This window comes from Arachis ipaensis, chromosome B5, assembly GCF_059453495.1.
Source record: "Arachis ipaensis isolate K30076 ecotype BB chromosome B5, ASM5945349v1, whole genome shotgun sequence".
NCBI classification, from domain to species: domain Eukaryota; kingdom Viridiplantae; phylum Streptophyta; class Magnoliopsida; order Fabales; family Fabaceae; genus Arachis; species Arachis ipaensis.
In genome coordinates, this window is record NC_142440.1 from 157928175 (window position 1) to 157947157 (window position 18983).

At 32.4% G+C, this 18983-nt stretch overlaps 2 protein-coding genes across 2 annotated transcripts; one reads left to right on the forward strand and one right to left on the reverse strand.

Annotated features, from left to right (window-relative positions):
• The first annotated feature begins 11396 nt into the window (after positions 1–11396).
• LOC107641522 (putative F-box protein At5g55150) lies at positions 11397–12626 on the forward strand. The gene has a single exon (XM_016345009.1). It carries the CDS (start codon positions 11397–11399, stop codon positions 12624–12626), a length of 1230 nt encoding a protein of 409 aa, XP_016200495.1.
• Positions 12627–16103: 3477 nt separating this feature from the next.
• Positions 16104–18115, reverse strand: LOC148566381 (glycine dehydrogenase (decarboxylating) 1, mitochondrial-like). Its single transcript, XM_088486056.1, has 3 exons — positions 17633–18115; positions 16905–17099; positions 16104–16365 (listed from the first exon to the last, which is right to left on the reverse strand). The coding sequence occupies exons 1-3, from the start codon at positions 17753–17755 to the stop codon at positions 16240–16242; spliced, it is 444 nt and encodes a 147-aa protein (XP_088342182.1). The 5' UTR covers positions 17756–18115; the 3' UTR covers positions 16104–16239.
• Positions 18116–18983: the final 868 nt, after the last annotated feature.

The following is an 18983-nucleotide window of genomic DNA, read 5'->3' on the forward strand; positions in this document are numbered from 1 at the left end:
CATTTTTCGTTTTTCATTAATTGCTGCACTTTGTCTTTTTTTTACGTTTTTTGTTTGTTTCTAAATAAAAATGTTATATTAAATTTAAGAAATCTTTTACAATTAGTATGAAAGATTAAGAAATGAAGAATAGTAAGAGTCTTAATATGTATAAGTTGTAAAATTTGAATATTAGTAACTGAAATTTTTTATAATTATTATTATTATGGCACTTTTAATGTATGTTTATTGCATTTAATTAGTACTTGATGTTTCAATTGAATAATAATAGATAAGAGTTTTTTGTTCTAATTTTTTAAAATACTTTTTTTTTACTAAATAGTGATTGGTTGATTTTCATCTTTTGTCAAGTCATTAGAATTGCTGATGTGGCATCATTAGTAAAGAAAAGATGGCTTAAACTCGTTGTGGAGTTCTTGAGGATCGGTTTCGAATCGGTTTCGAATCGATTCCCACATCTTGAGCATATATGCTTAAAAATCTTACTGTAAACTCAATTAGTAAAATGCTGCGTTTTGGTGACTCGTAATACGTTACTGTTGGATTTTTCCGCTGTTAAATCCGACATTAACGAGTCCTAAAATTCAAAGTGCGAACTTTTTCTCTTTTTATTTCGAAATCTCTTCTCTCTCATCTCTTTTCTCCCACTCTCTCTAACCCTCTTCTCTCTCTACTGTTGTGTCAGTCTTGCTGCCGTTGGCGCCTCCTGTAACCGTTCTACCACACAGAGTTTTACGCTTAAGTTGTAAATCAGATGTGGTGAGACGATACGTCTAAAAGTAAAATACGTACATATATTTAAAGGATAATTTAACTAAGAGCCTTGAAAAAGAAGATAGATACAAGCATAAAAATTGCGTTATAGTCGAAAACGTTGAAGGTGAAAAGCGTAGATTACAAAAACAGAAGATACAATATATATATATATATATATATATAAGAGATAGATACATATCAAGTCACTAGTCTTGACTTGTAAAGTAAAGGCTGGCTAGAGTACATATATGTAGAGCCCCAAAATGCTAACAAACATAAAGATAAATCCTGTTTCTCCAAAGTCAACCTTAAGAAGGATGTACAAAGTAAAATACAAAAATGAAGAATATATATATATATATATATATATATATATATATATATATATATATATATAAGTACAAAGTAAAAACCACAAAAATAGTCTTTGCTTGTAAAGAGAATCTAACATGCTCAGCGAGGTGCGTCACATCCTATATCTAAAAATAAAAAATTTTCGAAACAGGTGAGAACCAAAAAGTTTTCGATAACAGTTACAAACAGAAACGATGTAAAACTACCGAACTTATTAGACAATCTTAAGCTCCAATAACCAAGATCTAGGCCTAGGGTTATACTAATCCAAAATCGGGTAAAATACTCTATATATTTCATTATGTTCATGGTCCAAATCTTAGTCTCATCCCACATTCCACTCGGTTTATCTCTTTTCGATTCTCTTTTTCGGTTATAGAATCAAATACAATAAGAGTCAGACTACACAAGAATAATATGTATTTTAAATTTTAGAATTTTATTATTGACAACGATCATCTTTAATCCCCTAACAAAAAAATCAATATTTCACTTTTCCACCGATTCATTTGGCTTGATGGATTTTACAGGCAAACTAATATTTCGCTCTCCAACCAAGTTGTGATTTATAAAAATTACAGCTACGGTGATATCATCATGAATTGCCCTTCTTTCTCGAGTCGCCTTATCTACCAACTTCTTCGGCGTATTACACTTTTAAGCATATATGCTCAAGATGAGGGAATCGATTCGAAATCGATCTTCGAGGCCTCATACCATAACGATCGATTTTCTTTTCTTTTCTTTGATTATTTCCAATTATGTAACTAATTAGATAACACAGTATTAATGTTGCAAGTGTGAAAAATGTTGAAATTAGTCACACATCAAAAAAACAAAAAAGAATAAGAAATTTATAAGATAAGAAATCCATTAACTTGACACATTAAGATTTTGAGTTGGATGTGGTGATTTCTATTATCCATTATTTGGAGAGTAGTGATAGAGGCAGCGGTGCGCTATGTCCTTTTTTCAACATCAAGGAAGAAGATTACAATCTATTATTTGTACCTAACTAACTTAATTATTATTATTATTATTATTAAATAAAATAATAAATATGATTGTATAAATTGAAATTATCTTCTTGGTGTGAGGAGTACATGGGAGTACACATAAATATGTATATATACAGGAAACAATATTAAAAATGAAACGGTTGTAATTTTAAGTTTGTCAAGATATATTCTCAAAAAAATTTTTTGAAAATAATTATTTTATTTTATTTCAAAAAAATAAAATATTACTTTTGAAGTTTTGATTTTTTTTACCGTTCTTTGTTTTTATTTATAAAATTAAACAAAATTGGTCTAACATGTAATTTTAAATGAGTGATAGGTAAATGATAGACATGCTAAATGCAATGATCAATTAAGAATAGTAAGGCAGCGGTGCGCTACGTCCTTTTTTCAACATCAAGGAAGAAGATTACAATCTATTATTAGTACCTAACTAACATTATTATTATTATTATTATTATTATTATTATTATTATTATTATTATTATTATTAAATAAAATAATAAATATGATTGTATAAATTGAAATTATCTTTTTGATGTGAGGAGTACATGGGAGTACACACAAATATGTATATATACAGGAAACAATATTAAAAATGAAACGGTTGTAATTTTAAGTTTGTCAAGATATATTCTCAAAAAAAAATTTTGAAAATAATTATTTTATTTTATTTCAAAAAAATAAAATATTACTTTTGAGGTTTTGATTTTATTTACCGTTCTTTGTTTTTATTTATAAAATTAAACAAAATTGGTCTAACATGTAATTTTAAATGAGTGATAGGTAAATGATAGACATGCTAAATGCAATGGTCAATTAAGAATGGTAAATAATGGACATGTTATTTGATTGATCCGGCAGAGGTAGGATGCCCTATGTTTTGCCTCTCTCGTCTGATTTCGGCGCTATGAGATGTACTAAATCACTATCATGCATTGGATCTGAGAGGATGAATGAGAAATGTCTGTTCTTTAACATAAAAAAAAAAAAGATTACAATCTATTATTAGTACCTAAGTAACTAACTTAGTTATTATTATTATTATTATTAAACAAAAATAATAAATATAATTGTATAAATTAAAATTATCTTCTTGACATGAGGAGTACATGGGAGTACACACAAATATGTACTATTTAAATTTTTTTATAACAAATAAATAAAATTATATATTAAAGTTATTATTTATTCAATTATGTATATATACAGGAAACAATATTAAAAATGAAATGGTTGTAATTTTAAGTTTGTCAAGATATATTCTCAAAAAAAAATTTTGAAAATAATTATTTTAATTTATTTTAAAAAAATAAAATACTACAACAAGATGATTTGCTACAACACTCAAGTCAGAGAAGCATTCCAAATATAAGTTCTTGTGTGAATATTGCACCAGTGCGTTAGAAATATAACAGTTCAGAACTCAGCATGCCTTTGAGGTTTGAATTTCTTCTTACCGTTCTTTGTTTTTATTTCCAAAATTAAACAAAATTGGTCTAAATATCTACCAAGTTGAGAATTTTTAAAATAATTCTATTATTAGTGCCTAACTAACTAACTTAGTTATTATTATTATTATTATTATTATTATTATTATTATTATTATTATTATTATTATTATTATTATTATTAAACAAAAATAATAAATATGATTGTATAAATTGAAATTATCTTTTTGGTATGAAGAGTACATGGAAGTATACATAAATATGTACTATTTAAAAATTTTTATAATAAATAAATAAAATTATATGTTAAAGTCATTATTTTTTTATATATACAGGAAACAATATTAAAAATGAAATGGTTATAATTTTAAGTTTGTCAAAATATATTCTCAAAAAAATTTTATAAAAATAATTATTTTATTTTGTTTTAGCAAAAATAAATTCAAACAAGGTTATTAATTTGCACAACAATTAATTATTTATTACATTAGTACCTAGTATGCTACCCCGAATTCCTAAAGTCACTGCTCATTACCCGGTAGGTGATCGCCTCTTAATTCTTCTTCTTGTGCGTAACTGCGTATAAATGTCAAGTTCATTTTTTTTCAATTTTTTCATTGTTCTCTTTTTTTTTAACCCTCAAACATAAAATTGTAGTCGCTAAAGTGTTAGTTTGAATTAGGGGTGTGCATGATCCGGCTCGACCCGAAGATCCGGCCTGTTCCCGAACACTTTATGGGCTAATTTGATGTGGTTTTATCAAGGTTGCGAGAACCGAACCGGTCAATGAACCGGTGAAGTAACTGGTTCAATGATTCAGAGGTTCAACCGGGGTTTAACCGGGGTTCAACCGGTTTAATTATATATACAATAAAAATATTAACAAATTTAAATACCTCAGTCAGATTTCAATATAAACAATATTTTCCCTCAAATCCAGCAATCCATAATCAACAAAACACCATCAATAACTCAAACCCAGCAACCAGAATCAACAAAGCAGACAAATCAGCAGAATTAACTCAGAATAAAAATCATTGCACAACGCAGAATAAAAAAATTTCAGCATTAATAATAAACAATGCAGTGAAGCACTGCCTATACCACCATCAACAACTGAATAAGAAAAATCAAAATCATAGCATAACTTAGAATAAAAAAAATTCCAGCATAAACAATGACCAATATAGTAAAGCACTGCCCATAACACCATCAACAATTGAATCACAAAAATCAAAATCATAGCATAACTCAGAATCAGAAAAATTCCAGCATAAATAACCAACACTGTAGTGAAGCATTGCCCAACTGAATCAGAAAAATCAGCAACCAGCAACTCATAAATCAAAATACACAAAATTAACAAAATAACCGATGCAAGGTGACAAAGCGGCTAATACTCCATAGCCGGGCAGAGAGAGACGTCGCCGTGTGAGAGACAGAGAGAAAGAACATTGAGCTCCGACCCTCAGACATAGAGAAAACTCGAAGAGAGAGACGGACACTAACAAATCGAGCAGCGACGACAACAGAGCAGTCCTTCACGGCGGCGATTCCAACAGCTCAGACTCGACGTCGAGGGGAGGTGACTATAATAGGTGCTGTTGACCTTGAAGAGAGCGACAGAGAGAAATCGCCGAAGAGACGACGACCGGCTGACGACGATAAGAAGAGTAACGATCCGAAGAGATGGCAACAAGGAGAAGAACGATGAGAAGAGTGCGACGGTGGGATAGTGATGGTGCTGGGTTTAGGGTTTCTCAGAGACGGAGAGAAAGGAGAGGGGAGGGGTGGGGTAAGAAGACTACGACGGTGGAAAAGTGATGGCGGCTAGGTTTAGGGTTCTCAGAGAGGGAGAGAAGGGGGAAGGGTGGGGGTGGGGGTGGAGTTAGGGGTGGGGTGGGTTAGGTATCTGTTGGGTTGGGTTTGGTTTATATATATATATATATATATATATATATATATATATATATTATAAAAAAACCGGTAACCCTGAAAAAACCCGGCCGGTTCCGACAGTTCACCGGTTAACTGCCGGTTCGGCCGGTTCTCGGTTAATCCGGTTGAATCGGCCGATCCGGTTTGGTTTTCAGAACAATGATCTGAATATAAGAAACTCACATATTAGCTAAACTATTAACGAGAAAAATAAACTCAATCACCACAAATTTAAAGAACATTACTTTTACCTCGCTTAAAACTTTCGTTTTCTTCTTCTTTGTGGTATTTGCGATCTGTTTGTCCAACTTTGAACCTAGCCTATTTTTTGGACGTCCTCTTGTTCGAATCCTTGGCGGGCTTTGAAGCTCGTTAACGGATTCCAAGTTGGCGTCTTCGTGGGATAAAGAAGATGTCCCCTTCCTTTTGGCTTTTAATGATTCCATCTCAGCCATGACGTTATCGTACGCACGGTGCAGAATTGCAGTCAGCTCCTCTGATTCGGATGCAAATTCGCAAATATTTTGCGAACGAAAAACCAATTGGTCAAACCTCTTGCTTCTTGGCTCCAACAGTGGCTCGTCGTGGCTGCTCTTGATGTGTGTGTGTCGCCTCTTTACCTTCTTGCTCCATCGTTTCAGTATATATCTCGGTGACACTTGGCTTACTCGTTCAAAGCTTAACACGCTTAGTGCGTGACGATGACGGCACAGTATCCCTCTCGACTCGAATAATAAGCATTGGCATTTTACCTCGGCTGCGACTAAGTCGTAAGTAACCACAAACTTGTTGAATATTGAGCTGGAAACTTGTTCTCCGACTTCGTATACTGAATAGCCTAGAGCAGAATTCGTTAGTCTGGTGATGCAATTCGCCTTTCCTCTGAATTGCGCTTAGACTTCCCTAAACTTTTGATGAGTGTACACATCTTGAAACTGAGCTTCAATGGAGGATTTAGTTGCACACGGTATGACCGTATGAAAATCTGCAGCATCTGATTCTCTCTCTGCTTGCTCCCGGCTTCCGAGGCAATTATCGTATTGTTTGACGAACTGAATAAGCGAGCTGTTCCGGGTGATAAACTTGTTAAAAAATGAATGCATGCTCTCGCTCCTTTGTGTGCTTCTCATCCCTGCCCAGAAGTGGTGATCCAGATAGATAGGAACCCATATATGACGGTCTTCATACAGATCTGCAGAATACACCCAAACACAGACTATAAATACACCCGAAAAGACATGCAATTTACACCTCTGCTGCAAATTTTTAACAAACATTACCTGAAAGCCACTTGTTGTCCACAAGACCAAAATTCAGCAAGAAATCATTCCAATTCCTATCGAATGACTCTTTGCTATGAGAGTTCCAAACAACTTGGCTCATTTCTTGTTCGATATCTGCATGTCCCTTGTACCCGTTTAATTTGCTTGGTATCTTCTTCATGATGTGCCAAATACACTAACGATAAATTGTTGTTGGCATACAGGCCTCTAAAGCCCTTTTCATTGATGCGCATTGATCGGTGAGAAACCCTTTCGGAGCGTTTCCTCCCATGCAACGAAGCCAACATTGAAATAACCATTTGAATGATTCAATTTCTTCGTTTTTCATCAAAGAGCATTCGAGAAGTGTTGACTGACCGTGGTGATTCACCCCGACAAAAGAACCACAAACCAAATTTAACCTGAAACAAATTACCATAGTGCAGAATGCAAAATCATTAGGTACACCCAACAAATGCTTCGTATACACCCAAAAAAATAGCCAATATACACCTCTGCGGCAGATTCATAAAAATACATTAATTTAGCATCATAAACAGGGACAGTTTGTTACCTGTTTGTATTGTAGGTGGTGTCAAATGAAATAACATCTCCGAAATACTCAAAGGCAGCTCTGCTTCTTGCATCGGCCCAAAAAGCCAGCTTAATCGATTGATCCTCCTCGAGTTCGAGCTCAAAAAAGAAATTCTGATTCTTTTCTTTCATTCTTAACAAATATTTCCCGAATTCCTTTGCATCTTCTTGGTCGGAAACATTCCGCACTTCCCTGGTAATGTAATTCCTCACATTCTTTTCGATAAAATTTAACTCGTAGTGACCCCCGGCAGCCGTAACAAATGATTGGTAGGTTTTGCTTGGTCTGATACTGGCCTCCTCGTTATTCTCTATTGTACGACGAATGGACATGCTTAGTTCCCTGTGCTGTTTGAGCATCTCTGCTTTACTTGGACAGCAGGGGTGTTAATGATCCAGCACAACCTTTGAAATGATCCAAGCACCGACATCCTTCAATGTGTGTATATAAATTCTTGCAGGACAGTTTAAACCGGCTGTCGGATTAGTCTTCTCGGTCGGAGATATTTTAGATTTCCATTTTTCCTCTTTGCTACATGTAATCAATTGATTCTTAATCTTGTTTCCCTTCCTATTTGTGCTCCGAACTCTTGTAGAAAAATCTGCAGCCTTGGCGTAGTTCCTGTAAAATTTTCCAGCATCTTCAAGGGTGGTAAAGGTCATTCCAACCTTCGGAACAAACTGGTCATCAACAACAAAGAGGGGCTGCAGAATACACCATGTCAAAAACTAAAAATACACCCAATCATTGCTGATATAATACACCCGAACCGCAAGAACTCAACTAAAATAACAAAAAAAAAACCATAAACTGTAAATACACAGGCTGCAGAATACACCATATCAAAAACTAAAAACACACCCAATCATGTCTGATATAATACACCCGAACGACAACAACTCAGCTAACAACAGAAAAACCCATAAACTGTAAATACACCCACACTTCTCGCAAAAATACACCCAAAAAGTTCTGATCTACACCCGAGCGTCTGCTATAAATTCCAGATAATTAATCAAAACTAATACATTACATTCAATCGACAGATTCATGTTAACGTGTTAGTTCAATGTTCAAGAATTTTTCAGCTACACAATGCTATTCAAATGACTGCAACAAAATTCAGAGTATGTAAATCAAACCTCAGAAACTTTGTTAGATTCAAATTCATAATCCACTTCGCCCTGATTCAGCTGACAATCTGAGCTTGAATCATCAATAATCTTCAAAACGAGTTCAAACTTTGATTTCAGAAAACAACAAATCAAATAGAAAATGAAGCTAGAGTTGCAGAGAGAAGAACTAACGTAAATGACGAAGAACATACCAGTGAGAAAGGAGAGGAAAAAAACGATGGAGAAGAACGAGAGAAGACGCGCGAGAAGAAGAACGATCAAATCCGCAAATAACGAAAACGAAGAAGGAAACAAATCTTTTAAATTTGGTAGTTAGATAAAAGCGGGATCTCTATTATAGCGTGTGTATACCACGTATGTGTAGCAGCACGTTTTGGGTTTTATTTGTTAATGAACTTGTAAAGCATACAAGCCATTAGGGCTTGTATGCAGAGCTTTTTTGTTTCAGATTTGATTTTGCTTTAATGATTTCAATTCAATTTAGATTTATTTTCCCCTTTTGGCTTTGGTTAAGTAATTAGCAACACTTGAGTTATCAAACTCAGCTGTTGAATGAAATTGGAATTCTTTGCTGATTGATTTGTACTCCAATAACTCTAGTCTTTTCTTAGGAATTGACTAGGACACGAGGAATCAAATTGATTCATCCACTTAACTTACCTTCATAGTTAGAGGTTAATTAAAGTGGGAGCAGAATCCAATTCTCATCACACCTGATAAGGATAACTAGGATAGGACTTCAATTTCTTACACCTTGCCAAGAGATTTTATTAATTATTAATTTATTTTTCTTGCCATTTAAATTACCTGTTCTTTATTTCAAAAAACCAAAAAATATACAATTTTCCATAACCAATAATAAATCATACTGCCCTGCAACTCCTTGAGAGACGACCCGATGTTTAAATACTTCGGTTATTTATTTTTATTGGGTTTTGTTACTTGTGACAACCAAACTTTTGTATGAAAAGATGATTGCTTGGTTTAGAAACTATACTTGCAACGAGAATTTATTGTAAATTCTAAACTATCAATCTTCAGTTCATCAAAATGGCGCCGTTGCTGAAACCACAATTGTAAATTTGGAGGTTCTAATAGGGCCAACGAAATTGTAAGGGTCATTCTAAACATTAGACCAAATTTCAGGGGCCAAATTGAAATTTAACTCAAATTTCAACAACAGTGTACACAAACAAATCATCGCAGGGTTCATGATCAGACATCAATTTTTGAAATTGGCGGGTGAATCGCTCAGAAAGTAAGAAAGAAAAAATGAGAATGTATTTAAAATGGCCTTGAAAAATAATTTAAAATTTTTGGAAATGTTGAATCATAATAACTATATAACATTATTTATTAAGGGTATTATATACAATACAAAAATATTGTTTTACGTAGTAAGGGTATTAGAGATTTCATAATTTTTTAAGTAAATATGACAAAAATTTTAATCAAATTTATAATAAAACATATTAAGTATATATTTAGTCAAATAATGACGGTAAATTTTGATTTTTATTGTAATAAATTTTATATCATCCTATCTGCTGTGAGCAATCAATTGCTTTTTACTTATATCTTCATTTTATACACACGGCAAACATTGACCTCTAAAATATTAGTCTAAAACTCAAATAATTACTCCATAAAAATTGACATCTACAACTTAAATTTATATTAAAAAAAATTATTCAGTTAGTTTCGGCAAAGTTTAAAATTCCAATAACTGCAATGTCTAAATTCATATTCTTATCATCGAATTTACAACTACAGACATTAAATTTATAATTTGTAATAACAAATAACTTATTGAATACCTTTTAAAAATTATATAACTAAAAAAATTAATTAAATAATAATTAAAAATATTATAAATTAACAAAAATAATGTATAGTTCTCGTAATAGTAGAAGAATTAAATCTGAAATTATACAATTGTGTTATAATAAATATTTTTGAGAAGTGGTTTTTAATATATTAAATTATATACCTTAATAAATATAAAAGACTACCTATGTATATTTATATCTTAATAAGTGTTATAATATAATGAATAGAAAAAATACTACAAATAATATACGAAGCAATAAAAAAAATGATGCAAATCTTTGCTAATCAATTGGGGAATTCTTAAATTTTAATCGCTAAACTAACTACCATAAATACTCACCACTGATTCAGAAAAAATAAAACTTGAAATGATAACTTGTGAGAAATATATTATAATAAAAAATGATATAATAAAAGTGATAAAGACCATAAATATATAAAGAAATAAAAAATGATACAATTTTTTGTTCTCAACAAAAAACTTTAAGTTTTTATCTCTAAACTAATTACCATAAACGCTAATAATATTTAAAACATTCTATATTTTTAAGAGTTTGATCAAATTAAAAGTATTAATATTTTTATTATTTTTAAAAATTATATTAAATTATTTATAAATGCATATATTTCGTTTATAGTGTAAACGAGATAACATCTATCCCGTTTATATACGAAAATTGAAAAATTCTATATATCTCATCTCGTTTACATGCAAAATTATCTAGTTTACGAGATACGAAAAGGATATTTATTTCGATAAATATTTTTTAAATTATTTACTACGGTAATTATTATATTTATTTTATTTATTAAAATAAAAAATTTTTAAATTTTATCTAATTTATTTTTTATAATAAATTTTAAATTTTTATCTTTTGAATTAATTATTAATTTTTAATTATTTTTAATAAATTACACACTATCTTTTAGATATCATAGCAATCAATAATTTCAAATTAAATCATTCAAAACAGGTATACATCTTTGAGCAACCGAAATCCTAATTCAATATTTAAATACGAAAATCCTAATTCAACATAGCTTGAGTCAGAGACATGGACGAGATTAATCGATGGGCGGACATTGATGAAGATTTGTTGAAAGAAATTTCAAAACGGTTCCATGCCTACGATGATTACGTCCAACTTCGATTGGTTTGCAAAGAGTGGAGCTTGAAACTTCCAAAAATTCCCAATGGAAATAAAATTCCATGGTTATTGTTACCTGACGAAACTGTCAAGAATCATTCATACGAAGATGAGGAGATTTATCATCTCATGCAATTAGCTGCTGCAGATGATGAAACTCTTGATACTTGCGCCCTTGAAGAGAAAGATATTTACCATATCATGCTGCCAGAGATGCAGTCCTACAACAAGTTAATTCGCGGTTCTGGTCATGGATGGTTGATTGTCGTATCCATATCTGATGGCACTATCCAAATGTTAAATCCATTTACAAATCGTAATTTGGATCTTCCTCCAGTCTCAACTTTACCCACTATAATTGATTACCAGCCTGATAATCATGAGGATGAATACACACTCTGGGATTTTCGTGACATTAGGAGCACCCTGGATAGAGATAGCGTGCATAGATTCCAAGTTGAAAAGGTTATTATAAACTCATCTCCTGAGCATGACATTGAAAATTTTATGGCGGTGGTGATATTCGGACCTAACCAGAGACTGGCCTTTTACAAGCCTGGCAATATGAGATGGGTAGAATTTCCAACCAGAGATAAGAGGTTTGAGGACGTAATATTTTTCCAAGAAAAGATATATGCCATCAACGAAGAGGGGCAGCTATATGAATTTGATACAAAGACAAGAGCAGGGCTTAAGGGAGGAATCCATGAAACCAGACCTCCATCTGAAATTCCCGTAGGCCCTCAAAAGCTTAAATATCTTATTGGGTGCGCCAATGGAAGCTTATTGATGTTGGTAAGACATGTTCGTCATCCCTGGAGAAAAATACGCAGGGAATTTGAAACTTACAAATTCGATATCTATGAGTTAAAAAGAAATAGAAAAGAATGGTCAACATTAGATAATTTAGATAACTACATACTATCGATTCGATTTAATTCTTCTGTTCAAATTCCTGTGCCTTTTCTAAGCAAAGGAAATCAGATTTGGTTTACAGATAACCAAATAGAGCTGCAATCATCATTTTACGATCCTGTTCCTCAAGATATCGGCATCTTCGACTTGGACCATGGAAGTTTCCAGAGAGTATTGTTAGAAGTGAAGTTCTTTTGTCCTCCTGTTTGGTTGTTACCCTAATTCATACTCCTTAAGCTTTTGTCATTGTAGTTTAATGTTTTCAAATTTCAAATCTTTTAATTTGTTTAGACTATTTGTTATATATGGTTAAATATTAGTTCTTCCAATTCCAATCGTACCATTCTCCCTGAATGGTGAATACATGTTTCCAAATTATTATTAATGCACTAGTTTGTGAGTATAATTTATTATTTTTAGTCAATATTTGTAGACAATAGTCTAATTTCTTTAATTTAATAATTTAATGATATATTTTTAATTTATATTTTTAAATATTAATTAATTAATTATTGTTCAAAAAAAATAAAATTTGCTAGTCCATTAACATTCTTTTTTAATTTATTATGGTTAAAATATGATTATATAAAGATGATAAACAATTATAATATAAAATATAGTTGTATACATTTGTTTATGTATTTCATGGCACAATAACAACGTCTCAAATTTCTCATCCAAATTTTAAAAACATAATATGTGATATATACATAAGCATTAATAATAAGTCCATGGATTCCTTGCTCCCACTTTTATGTGGGAGTACCGTTAAGCTGTCAAAAAATATTTACAAATTAAACCTCATTTTTTATTTTTAAAAAAATTAATATTTAAAAATTGACTCCTATGTTTATTTTTTTTACACTTTGAAATTCAAAGTAGTAAGCCATTTGCTCTGTTAGGATTTTATCCCTCTTTCAATCACTATTGCTATGGTCTTTTCGTCTCCCTCTGCATTCTCTCTCGTCTGCTCATCTTCGCCGCACAACCTGCTTCTGCAGTCGCCTCGCAACCCGCTTCCGCAGTTGCCTCGCAACCCGCTTCTCCCGCCGCCGCAATATCGTTTTCTATTAGGTGTCGTTTTCACACCTGCTTCTGCAGTCGCCTTGCAACCCGCTTCCGCAGTCGCCTCGCAACCCACTTCCGCAGCCGCCGCTCAACCCGCTTCTCCCGCCGCCGCAATATTATTTTCTATTAGGTGTCGTTTTCACCCTATCTCTTGTATATGATATATTTTATTGCTTCTTTCCAAACTCGTGTTCTATTTTACTTTGTTTTGTTTTATTGTATTTTCAATTTGTGCTTGATATATGTTAGAGGAAATTTTGTTTCAATTGTTTATCAGTGATTCTATTTTTCTGGTTCATAAGTGCAAAATTCTTATAATGGAACTATAGTTATATGTTAAAACGATTCTGAGTTATCACTCCAGGTGTATTGGTGTTATGAAAATGCATATACAAGAAGGACCATGGTATTGTCCAGAATGCAAGATTAACTGGGCATTGCAATTGACAACAAACACCATGACTTTTACGTTGCAAACTTGTGATTATTAATTGATGTCTCATTGTGTGATTCTATGAGCACTGCATCAATGGTTTTTAACATTCATTATTTACAAGTTGAAATAATTTTTTTTTGTAGATATAAATATGTTCTATATTTTTAAAAACTTGGTTGAGTGATTTTCTTTTGATGGGGTTGTTCTCCATTTCATCTAATTGCGCTGTCTTACTTGAGCATGCATTGCTATCTGATTGTTTTGTGTCAAAGTTTCAGTTACTTGGATAAGTAATTTTAGGGGTTGTTCTGCATTGAATCTGCATTGAAAAAAAAGACTTGTCCCCTTGATTTAACCAAACCAACATAATTTGAATAAGAAGTGCAATTTTTCCTTCTCTTTGTTTTTATATTGTTTTTCTCGAGTCTTGGAATGTACATAATATCAATCTTGAGGGGGGGGGTATGGGAGTAGATAAAAACTATACAGAGCAATGAATAGACAAGTTTGTTTTCCTATTATGCATCACAAATTTACAATAAAATGTATGTGGAAGGCTGGAAGCTAATGGTTTTTTATTTTTATTTTTTCAGATTACGCGTGCATTTCATACCTCACTTGCTAATGGTGGGAATGCTGGGAAAAGCAATGAGAATCCTTCTAAATGACAGAACTTGATTGCCATGAATTGTCCAAATATGGTGGTAGAAGAGGTGAAATCTGTTATATCCAAGAAGATATTAGTTAAAGGGCAGAATGGGATCATTCAGTGATTGCTGATGTTGGCACTTTAGGGTGAAAAAAGAATGCAGTATAGGACTGTAGAATCTGTATTAAGGTAGTGAATGAAGAAGGTCCAGGATTTTTTATGTTTTCATGCCTGCATGGTCACCCTATTTTTACTATTGGATAAAAAAATTCTTTGTAATTGATAAGGGTATTCATATATTCTTCTAACCATCAATCACATTATCACAAAATGGTATTTAAGCAATTCGAACAACTATCACTTGTCAACCACAAAATGGCATTATACTTGGCTTATTGTAATGTATTTGTATAACCGATAATGTTAGAAAGACAAAAAAAAAATAGTTTAAATTTGTCTTATTTAGCATTAATTAATTTTAACAACAATTAATTAATGCTAAATAAAACAAGTTCTGTCGTGCAAAGTTAACAACCTCATACATATCTTGATTTCATTTGTCCACAAACTCTTCATACAAGGAGAAATTTTTCATAGCATTCACCAGAAAAAAATGCCCAGCACAAGGAAATGGACACTTCAATTGTTTGGTTGGAGATAAGTGGTGGAAAAATAGTGGGAGACAGAAAAGTTGCAAATTTTTTTTCATGAATTACACATAAAAATTTGCAACTTCTCTTCCCTCTCCTCTATTACTTTTTCACTTCTCTCTAACCAAACAAAGCTTAAAAATTTTGTTACTTATATTATTTGTATGTATGTTTAATATTAAATTTTTTTAATAGATATTTAATCGTATACTATAATAAGAGTAATAAAGTAGTTTAACTCAATCACCTATTACTTACAAATGTTATAAGTGCAAGAATTTGATTAGAATATTATCAATCCATAACACTTATAGTTGTTTTAAGTATTTGTATTGTAATTTCTATTTTTCAAAGTACAGTGGAAAAAAGATACATAATCTTATCCGTACCAGCAAAAGGTTCTAATATTTCCATTTCACCAATGAAATCTTCAACTCTCAATAGGAATTGGAATCAAAATCAACTAAAGACTCAAAACTATATCAATCTACTGCTGCTTCAATTCTTTGTGATCACAATAATGATAATATTATGAATGTTCTGTTTGCCAATGATCTCAGACACAAATAGAAAACTTGTCTTTATAAACTCTTTTATTGTCCCATCCATTTTGGGTTAAGTAAAGACAGACATTTTGTTTATTTTTTTCTCTAAATAGTTGTGTTGTGTCTTCCAATGTCTCTCTATCTTTGTTCTGAGATAGTTACCAAATAAACAAAATGGCGAAGATCAGCTCCAGGCTTAGCACCAATGGCGAAGAACTCGATGATGACTTCTAAAGGCATGTCCTTTGTCTCAGGAGCTTTCATGTAAACAAACACCCATGAAATGATGCAATCACAAACAAACAATGAAAAGACACTAGTGACTCCAATTTGATGCAGCAAGAATGGGAATGAAGATGTGACCATCAATGTGCTGATCCAAAATGTGAGTGCACAAATTGAGATGCATATTCCTCTCACACTTGTTGAAAAAATCTGTGCACAAATAATGTTGGGAATCACACCAAATCCCATGCAGAATATGCTCTCATAGACAATGACACATGTTGCTATTACTGCTGCATTCACAATAGAACTCATGGCAAATGAATCCCTTAGTACTAGTACTGTTAGAGACACTATCAAGATGGGGATTGTGTTGAGCAATAGTGCCCTGCATTTCACAAATAATTATTCTCATTTAGAACAATGATGCATTATTTGTCCTTAAATTGAATATAAGAATGTAATTGGGGCCTGTAATTGGAGATCAGTTTCTGAATAAAAATACAGAAATCTAAAGACACAAACTGATCGAAGAAGATAGACGAAATTTATATCCATCCAAAATATGGATATGGTATATACGAATTTTTACTATCTCTCTACAATCTCAGTATCTTTGTATTTTGTAATTTAGAAAAGTGTTATCGAATAAGACTATAGAAAGATATGATTATAACTTATAATACACTTTACGAAAGAATATCTTGAACAACAAAAAAAGGCTAAAGCAAATTTAAACTACATAATAAATTTTGAAATTGTAGTTAAACTTACCTCCTGCCTGAAATATCCATAAGTTTCATGGAAAGAGCAATGCAAGGGAGCATAAAAAATGTTATAATGACATTTACGAGTAAAGAAGCTAATGTTTCAGTAATCCCAAAATTTGAAAGAAGTTCCCCACACCTACTTCCTCAAGGATTTTACCATAAGTGCTGATAAGTTGTCCTTGTGAGTTTCTGCGGCCTTCCTCATCTCTGCAATGTTAATGTTATCCTTGGCATCGGTTCTCACAGAAACAATTTTCATGCCACACATGGCAGCACTGGCAGGATTTGTACCATGTGCAGAGGCAGGTATAATGCAAACATTGTGGTGGTGGTCTCCTCTTGCCTGCAGTTTCTAGTTTCCAAAATAGTTAAGAGCCATTGCAGGAATTTATTTGAGCAACATTAAAAAACAAAAAATTGATCTCTTATAAATATACAGCAAGAGACAATAGCACAACTGAAGGTTATCAACTATCGGATGAAATGAACAAGTACAATGTTAAATAAAAATGTCAAATACTGTTTTGAATGTAAGTAAATCAGAAGAGTCATAATTTAACTCATAAATTGATAAAAAAAATCCTTTCCCATAGCAAATATTTTCCATAAAAGTTAAGCAGACATATTTCAAATGAGCCAAGTCATCATAATAAATGATATGCTCGAATAACCATCAGCCCAGCATACTCTCCTGCAGCTCCAGCATTTGGTTGCAAAAAGAAGGAGTCAAACCCGGTGATGATACACAGCAAGTCATCCAAATTGTTGAACATTTTCAGACACCAAATTTTATTGTTCAGACACAGAAAATAAAATTAAAAAAACCCTTCTCTTCCATATTTTATAAGAGTCTAAAAAGAACCATTTAAACATCAAACTAGCTACCTGATAACCTTGAGTCTGTTCAGTTGGTGCAAAAGGGTGAATATCAGTGAAGCTAGGGCATGTTACTGGCATCGTCTCAGTTGTTGCATTCAACTTCATAGTACAAGATCCAAGTGGAATCATGCTGTAGCATAATGAGATCCTTGGATTGTAACCTATGAATGTACCTGAGTAACTCGTGCTTAGTGTGGTCGCAAGAACTCATGAAAAGCTGCCCGCACAAATCCATTCCAAATATTTCGGGCACCTCTAAGTGGTGTTCCCTTTGCAACTGTTGGCCCAGTCATGTGCACATTCTAGATATATGGATACATCTAATCGAACCATGTTACATGTCATCAAATTTACAGCTTTCTTTTGGTTGTGGTACGTATTCTATGTGGAAAGCTATAGCCAAAGGTAGTGCACACTATCATGATTCTCACAAACGCAAAATATGATCACCGACATATAAGGACGGGAAACTTTTAATTGAAAACTGGTTTACTATACAATTTTTTGAAATCAAAACAACATTCAAGTAAAACTATTAAACTCATAAATAAATTTATTGCCAATCAAAATTACACATTTGCACACTTCTCAAAAGGCATACTCTGGCAAATAACTTTATAAAGATTATTGTTGGATCCTGCTAGAGCAAGAACTTTCAAATTCACTTAAATAACAAACAGTGAATTAGGAATGCAGAGGATAAAAAGTGCCTATTGTCCTTACTCACAACTGATGAAGCCTTTTTTCTACCTTACTAACACTAAATACTGAATACAACTCTACTACATTAGGATGACAGGAAGTACATTTGATAGTATATAACTAAAAGTAGATGCTACGAAAAGAATCCAAAATTTATTAAGATAGTTCTTTGCTAGAAGAGATTAAGATTTTCAATTCTCATGGACATGTTCCATCAATTAATTCTTTATGCAAACACATTACAAAATAAAAATTAATCAATTAAATCTAACAATCTTATAGACAACAAGATTTAACTTCTAATTGATAAAGAAAGACCAATTCTGCATGATGTATCTCTCGGACTTATGTCTTACATAATTAAGATTGCTTTAGCGACTTAACCCAATTTCTTTTCGAAAAAGCAAAAAAGCAGGGCAGAGGGATAAAATAAAATAAAAACTGTGGTGCGAAGACAGCAGAAAAACCTCCAAATTCACAAGAATTGCCATAGAAAAAGCATTAAAACAAAATAAAGTAAAATGAAACCTGAATGGTTCACATGGACAGAGACGAAGCACAACAATGCAGAGGACCGAAAAGTGTGGTGTCGCGGCAGTAGAAGTGGTGGTTGCAGTGCTGAGTGCAGGCAGCGATAGCGACAATGGTAGCTGCA

Bases quoted from the DNA above. Each gene is read 5' to 3' on its own strand.
- LOC107641522 (XM_016345009.1), top strand. From the start codon at position 11,397: ATGGACGAGATTAATCGATGGGCGGACATTGATGAAGATTTGTTGAAA.
- LOC148566381 (XM_088486056.1), bottom strand. From the start codon at position 17,755: ATGATTCCACTTGGATCTTGTACTATGAAGTTGAATGCAACAACTGAG. The intron at 17,100-17,632 runs GTAGCTAGTTTG...TTTGGAAACTAG, and splicing joins AACAGACTCAAGGTTATCAG to AAACTGCAGGCAAGAGGAGA. The intron at 16,366-16,904 runs GTAAAATCCTTG...TGTGAAATGCAG, and splicing joins ACAACTTATCAGCACTTATG to GGCACTATTGCTCAACACAA.